This window comes from Xiphias gladius, chromosome 2 (genome assembly GCF_016859285.1).
Source record: "Xiphias gladius isolate SHS-SW01 ecotype Sanya breed wild chromosome 2, ASM1685928v1, whole genome shotgun sequence".
NCBI lineage: Eukaryota > Metazoa > Chordata > Actinopteri > Istiophoriformes > Xiphiidae > Xiphias > Xiphias gladius.
Genome location: NC_053401.1, coordinates 2,087,510 through 2,094,883, shown reverse-complemented (window position 1 = coordinate 2,094,883; position 7,374 = coordinate 2,087,510). Strand labels below are relative to the sequence as shown.

At 48.8% G+C, this 7,374-nt stretch overlaps 1 protein-coding gene across 3 annotated transcripts in view; it reads right to left on the bottom strand.

The window, feature by feature from the left end:
• Positions 1-2,295: 2,295 nt before the first annotated feature.
• Positions 2,296-7,374, bottom strand: part of LOC120803599 (F-box only protein 15-like) — a 30,834-nt gene continuing 25,755 nt past the window's right edge. For all 3 annotated transcript variants that reach the window (XM_040152214.1, XM_040152224.1, XM_040152232.1), the window contains 7 exons: positions 6,586-6,648; positions 6,315-6,434; positions 5,706-5,780; positions 5,461-5,556; positions 4,632-4,742; positions 4,358-4,441; positions 2,296-3,895 (listed from right to left, as the gene is read on the bottom strand). In XM_040152214.1, the coding sequence (XP_040008148.1) occupies positions 3,815-3,895; positions 4,358-4,441; positions 4,632-4,742; positions 5,461-5,556; positions 5,706-5,780; positions 6,315-6,434; positions 6,586-6,648 (630 nt within the window). In that variant the 3' untranslated portion in view covers positions 2,296-3,814. The remainder of the gene's footprint in view (positions 3,896-4,357; positions 4,442-4,631; positions 4,743-5,460; positions 5,557-5,705; positions 5,781-6,314; positions 6,435-6,585; positions 6,649-7,374) is intronic.

Genomic DNA, 7,374 nt, shown 5'->3' with positions numbered 1-7,374 from the left:
GTCCATACATGTGTGTGTTTGTGAGAGCGAGAGAGAGAGAGTCGTAAACAGCGTTCCTGCTCTCTGCCAGCTCCTCGGCGGGCGCCCGGCGTGTCTCTGAAACGTATAAATATCTCTGGGATCGGCTGCATCCGCGCAGGGCGGTGACAACGATGACGGACGCCCTCGGCGCACGGTCGTGTGCGGTGGAAACATCCGTCAAACCCACGAGATACCCGGTGTAGCTCGTGCTCTGTGAGCCATTCTTGGTTAACGCTTTGCAATGTGCGGTGTGTGTGTGTGTGTGTGTGTGTGTGTGAGATCAACATTGCGGCCTCCGGAGGGCGCCGCCAGGGCTTTACGCCGTTTTAGTGGGGCGGCACCCTGTCGACACAGTGTAAGGTTCAGTCAGAGACACTGGCATCGAGGGACTGAGCGTTAATTGTAAATGGTTCTGCAGTAAAATTTGGCAGATTTGCGGGGGGGGGTCTTCAGGGAGACGTAACCCCCCCCCCCCAAATAAACATATTCCAGATCATCAGATCTTGGCAAAGTCAACAACAGCAAAAGCCCCAATGTCCATCACGAACAAAACCATGAAAAGTGAGAGGCTTCAGATCCTGCCTGAGAATCTTCCCATTTTGAAGCTTTTCTTCACCATCACAGGAATCAGTGACGGTTGCCTGCGCGTCCACGGTTTTCCCTGCACGCAGGAGCCGGCCACAGCCGATCCAGGCGCACCTCCAGTGATCCGGTTTTCCCGGCGGAGCGGAGCTTTTACGGGCTACAGGGACAGGGACAGGCAGCTCCTCACGCGGAGGAAAACTCCTTTTCAAAAGCCCAGGACGTCGCTTATCGCAGATTAAATTACAGGAAGGAGTTTAAAAAAAAAAAAAAACACACACAGTAGGTAATTGCAGCTGTAATTATTACCGCTCTAATCTAATCGCCGGGGGCAACACCAAAGTCTTCCAGCGGATAAAGTTTCTGCCAAAATGTGGATCCAGGGGCCGATTTGCTTTCACCTCCCGCAGCATCGTTGCTTGAGCAACTCTCCCTCACTGTTTGAAAACCTCTGCACATTCCCCCGAGGTTAGGAACCGCGCTTCCCACAATGCCTCGGGAGACGTAAACGGGGAACATCATGCTTCTATAGAATCAGTCGGCGAGCTGCGGGCGACTCCTGTTTTTCCGTAGCCTAAATTTGTTTACTTTTTGTGCTTTGTTTTTGTTTGGAGCGACCAGTCTGTCCCGGGCGTGGGGGGGGCCGGGGTAGACCCTCATGATGCGGACTCTCTAATAGTGTAAGTGAGGACTTGCTGGCTGTTCACAGGCTGTGTGGCGGGGGGGGGGACTGACTGCACAGTGTGTAGAACATGCTTATTTGTGCCTAATGGGTCATTCGGTGTCTAATCAGATACGGTTGTTGCAGCACAGTCTCCGATTTTGATCAGACCTTGTCCACGTCATGAATTGACCCCAAGGCCTGTAAAATATTTTCTGTTCAAGTCCCTTGTTTTTACTTCTTTTTTTTTTTTTTCCAGCCCTTGATATTTTTTTTTCATTTTTACAGCCTTGAGAAAACAGGCCTCTTCCAGGGAGCCATGTTTGGGCATTACATTTCAGAAAAACGATACAAAAAAAGAACCGTCTCCATGTGAGTCACCAGCCGGGGAAGTTTCACGGCGAAATCCTTTCAACCTCTTCGCCTGTAGTGTCTCGCCTTAAACCCGGTTCTAAGTCCAGAACAACCCACCTCCGCCTGTGGTCTCAGTAGCCCCAGCTACAAACATGGCTCTGCTCGGCAGATCTTATCTGAAAATGGTGTCGACAGCGCTTTCTGCCCAGCACTTCCCTCGCGGATCCCAAATAAGTCCATCTGGGCTTCTGTTGCTGCAGTGTTGCGTTCGGGGGGTTAGACCTCTGTGGACTAACCACGCTTTGTTGGATAACTTACTTTTTTTGTCTGTGAATTTTGACTTTTGGAAAACAAAACACAACATGTTTGTTGGAGCGTGACATAAAAATAAAACCATGACCTCATGTTTTCCTAGTCCACTTTGTGTTCAACACCTTCCACACGTTGGGTTCTGTTAAAGTGGTTGTGGTTTAGACTTTTATTACAGTTTATCAAATTCCACGTGAAAGAACTGGGACAGTGTTCAGGAGTCTGTGGCGATGACGAGCCTACAGAGACTCGGCGGAGGAATCTGCAGCTTTACGGTGAGTTTCAGCTCGTTATTCTTCTCGGGGGGGGGGTTTGTCCGCAGACAACATCGACTGGGGTAAATTCCCTTTTGCTTTTTATTTATTTTTTTTTACATTTGTTACTTAATATAAACTTTTTGGAAGCCGTTTTTATTGCAGGAAAATAAAAATTCCTGAGCATCACATAATTATGACCCAGCAGCTAAAGAATTACTTCTTGTTTACTTGCAAATAATTATGGGATAATCGGTCATCATTTACTTTCGTTTTTATTTCCCTGGTGGACTATTAAAAGAAAGGATGAGCAAATGTTGCAGAGCTACTGGTACAGTGGGACACTCGGTTCAGTTGGGAGGTAAAAATACACAGAAATAAAAACATCCTTCATGTTCTCAACCGGTGCCAGTTAAAAACAAACACACGCAGGAAAAAAAAAAAGCAAAAACCAAAACATTCATTCATAAGTGAAACGGCAACAAGATTCTGAGCAAAGAAGCAAGATTTAACCGAAGCTTATGAACTTTCATGATAAAAACAACAGTGATATTAACTTGGTCCAAGGTATTAAATCTCTGCAGCAGTGTCACATTCAAGGCTTTGTGTTTTATAATGACAATATTTATTATAGCTTGTGTCTCTGAAAGGTTTAAGGAGTTATGTTACAACAGCACGAGCACAACACGTCGACCTCGTGATATTCTCCGGAATATGGCAGCAAACGTCGCAACAGACAGTTACAGCAGGAAGTGTTCGCACACAAGCCCGTGGAAGCCCATTCTGACCCCCCCGGAACGAAGAAGAAGAAGAAGAAATGATGGTTTTCAAAACTACGACTTGGCACATGATGATAATGAATTTCAGATCTAAGCAACCGTCATTTAACTCAAGGAAACATTACAGGACACACTACATGAATAAAGACCTTGGCTAAAAAAGATGAGTCTAGATTTATGAGTACGTCAGTAACATTTTCAAGAATTTGTCACAATTACGAGGGAAATATTATTGATGTACAGATGATTCATGTGAGAGGATAAGTTATTCTTGATTACTCATGAATTGTACTTTTTGTTTTTTTAATCCCACGCAACAGTTTGTTATATGGACTTTTTTTTTTTTCCCCGGCAGCGATGGGCCTCCACAGGCAATAAGCTCAAGACGATATGAAGACCAAACATTCACCTGAATTTTGTTCCTTGAAGCCGAGTGGACAGTCATCCCGTCGGCGTCCATAAAGTGAGTTCTCACAGGTTTTCCGTAAAGGCCGAGGAACGCTCTGATATTGTGGGAAATCCACCTCCTTGCTGTCCCGCCCAGACGGGCTCAGTCAACGCTTAGGATTAATTCCATTCAGTAAATTCGAAAACACAGATTTTCTTCTCGCTTGTTTAATTTAAATCTCCTCACTTCACTTTTCTCTCTAGGACGCGTCTAAATCATTTATTAATGCCCCATTTTTCACACGTAGCTCTGCTAATCTTTGCCCACATCTGAGAATCCGTACAGTGAATGCCAAAATATCAGCGCGTTCCTTCACAATAAAAGCACAGGTCAAGTTACAGTAGCACTGAGGGTAGGTAGATGTTGCACCGCCGATTGGCCGTTGCAAGGCAGCGAGGGTGGGGGCTCAGGCGTTGGCCGTGGCGGCGGCGGCGTCCTTCCTGCCGATCTGACAGTAGAGGATCATGGAGAAGGCCATGCCGAAAATCTGCAGAGAGCGCAGAGCGGGTCAGGTAACCAAGCAGCGAAGACAGACACCACACTCCTATGTTAGCCAACTGCCTCTCTGGATCATTCCTTTTAAACGTGACGCTTGTACGAGCGGGGAGCGTAAATGCCTGGTCACATTTACGTTCACCGACACGCTGATGCGGATTGGTGTCTTAGACACTTCTGCGGTGTCGTTTCTCACAACTTTGCTGAATCCGGTCCCTGGTCCACGCAGCGCGTCCTTACAATTTGTGACATGTTAGCAAACACTTGCTCAGGACGCCCGTCTCCGTGGACAGACCATGACTCGAGCTCTCACAGTGAATTCACGAGGTCGTGTTTTCTAGAACGACTTTGGTGTCGCGATGCAACGCGGAAACTTCAAGGTCAGCTTTTTTACACCATGTGAATACTGTGTGTGTGTGTGTGTGTGTGTGTGTGTGTGTGTGTGCGCTCTGACCAGCAGGCTGGCGATGGCGAAGGCGATTCCCAGCACCACCTCCATGTGCTTCTCCATCAGACTGATGATCTTGGTGGCGCAGGGCTGCAGGGTGAGACCACATCATCATCATCATCATCATCATCATCACACTGTACATCACATGGACTGATGGTTTCAAGCCTCCGCCATGCTGATTCTCACAGAAGTCAAGTGAAGCCAACGGCTGCCTGGAGCGACAGTGACCCACAGTCCCCGGCTAAGTGTCTGCGCCCTAGCGTCGTCTCAGTCTCACCTCGTTGTAGATGGCGGAGGACTTGCAGTCTGACACGGTGGCGTTGCAGTTACAGGAGGCCGGCACAGTCTCCCAGTCCGAGGGTCCGTTCACGAGACCACAGCACTTCAGCTGGAAGGGAAATACAACGACGGGTGAGACCGAGCTGTTAGCGGCGCTGTTGGCGGCGCGGCAGCTCGTCACGTCATGATTTGCTCTGAAATGTCCTCACAACAAACCGTAGTTTATCTGGATTCGTCTCACAGAGACAGAAAATTAACCGGCCAATATTTTCCGTAACCAATCATGTGTTTCAGTTTCTCAGTTCTGAGATTTGCCGCTTTTCTTGGTCACATGTGACAGGAAACGATAACGGGCATTTTTTTCCACTGTGTTTTGGACATTTCAGTTACAGAAGCATTGACCGGTAATGAATGTGACTACAATCCGGGACATGACCGCCTCTGCATAACGAGCGACCGCACACGGGGCCCCAACCCCGAGGTTGACCGACCGTGTCTGAGCGCATGTGAGGCAGCTCCAGGTTTTCTCCCCTGACCGGCGGCACAGTGTCTGTGAGGGGAACTTGGCGGCGGTCTGACGCACGTGCGCCCTCCAGTGGGTCTCCATGGTAACCACAGCCCGGACAGGTACACGGTCAATATGTTCGGTAGATATCAGCTGATCAGACACTGTGTCCGAGTGTTCATGTTTCACAGGCTGCACCTTTATCCCGATGTACTGTTACTGAAGTTTGAAGTCATTTTGCTGAAGTTTTATTGGTAATTGTGACAATTATGATTCAAACATTTACCGCTAACGTGTGTGTGTGTGTGTGTGTGTGTGTTACCTCCCGCTGCAGCTTCTCCAGGTCAACCCTCACGTTTTCTGGTTGCTGTGACAGCGGGAGGAATTTTTCCAGACGCTGCTTCATCCAGTCCTTCACCTTTACAGACACAACAACATCATCATCATCATCATCAACAACATCATCATCATCATCAACATCAACAACCTCATCATCATCATCATCATCATCATGAAGTTTGATTCTCCCGCCAATGACGCGAGGATGGAGCCGCGTCCAGGTTTTACCTTCTTCTCGCTCACGGCTCCCAGGATGCCCGCCGCCAGCAGGAGGATGAAGATGAGGAGGAGGGTGATGAAGAACTGAGAGGACACAGGAGGAGGACACGGGATGTTTTTTTGTTTGTTTTTTTTTAAAGCATGTGAACATTATCATAGCTGAACAGTCTCTGCCAAAATGATTTTTCTCCGTAGTTACAGCTGCTCTTTTCCTTTAAAAATACAAAAAAAACAAAAGCAACCCACTGAATCTCTGATTTGTTTTGTGTTGATTTGCCTCTAAAATTCAGCCAGATAATAATAAAACATAAAACAACAGAAGGTCTTGTTCTTTTTTACTAAAGATGCAGAAACAACACTATCCATCAAAGTGTCAGCTCACTATGAAAATGAAACAGTTGGCCGTCATAATAAACATAGAAATGCAATGAATTTCTTTTTTTTTAATAGTTAAATCCTAAAAAAATGTACTAATGGGGCCTGTGCTGAGTGATTTTCTGCAAAAAAAACAAAGAAAATGTCTTTTTTTTGTTTCTTTCTACTAAATGAAAAACTAAAGTCCTGACTCAAGAGACATCAGGTGAGAGAGCACGTGGAGAAGAACCCGACGACGCTCACCAGCAGCAGCATGCAGCGGTTCTCTCTGATGGCTCCGCAGCAGCCCAGGAACCCGAGCACCATGATGATCACCCCGATGGCGATCATCAGGTCGATGCCGGGGAGAGACTCGTTGGTGATCTGAGGACGGGGGGGGGACGGGGGGGTGAAACAGACAGCAACGGGTTCAGTTCTGGGAGAGCTCAGGTCCAGGTGGCGAGTTTAGGAGGTACAGGGTCGGTAACAAATGGCAGCTGCATTGGTTCATCTACTGTTAAAGCGAGAGTCTCACCAGGTTCCCGTCCTTGCTGACTTTCAGGTAGATGGACACGCCCAGGATGATGCAGCCGCTCAGCTGTACAGAGGGAGGGAGGGGGGAGGAAAGGTGGGAGAGAGAGAGGGAGGGAGAGAGGGAGGGAAAGAGAGGGAGAGGGGGAGGGGAGAGAGGGAGAGAGAGAGAGTGAGGGAGAGAGAGGGGGAGGAGAGAGAGAGAGAGAGGGAGGGAAAGGTAGGGAGGGTTGGAGAGAGAGAGAGGGAGAGAGAGACAGGGAGGGAGGGGGAGGAAAGGTGGGAGAGAGAGAGGGAGGGAGAGAGGGAGGGAAAGGTAGGTAGGGTTGAAGAGAGAGAGGGAGAGGGAGGGAGAGAGATGGAAAGAGAGGGAGGGAGGGAGAGAGAGGGGGGGCAGAGAGAAAGAGAGAGAGAGGGAGGAGAGAGAGAGGGAGGGAAAGGTAGGGAGAGTTGAAGAGAGAGAGGGAGAGAGAGAGGGAGGGAGGGGGGAGGAAAGGTGGGAGAGAGAGGGAGAGAGAGAGGAGGGAGAGAGAGAGGAGGGAGGGAGAGAGGGAGGGAAAGGTGGGAGAGAGAGAGAGAGAGGAGGAGAGAGAGAGGGAGGGAGGGGGAGGAAAGGTGGGAGAGAGAGGGGAGGAGAGGGAGGAGAGAGAGGGAGGAAAGGTGGGAGAGAGAGGGGGAGGAGAGAGAGAGAGAGAGAGGGAAAGGTAGGGAGGGTTGGAGAGGAAGAGAGGGAGAGAGAGAGAGGGAGGGAGGGAGAGAGAGAGAGGGAGAGAGAGAGAGGGACGGAAAGGTA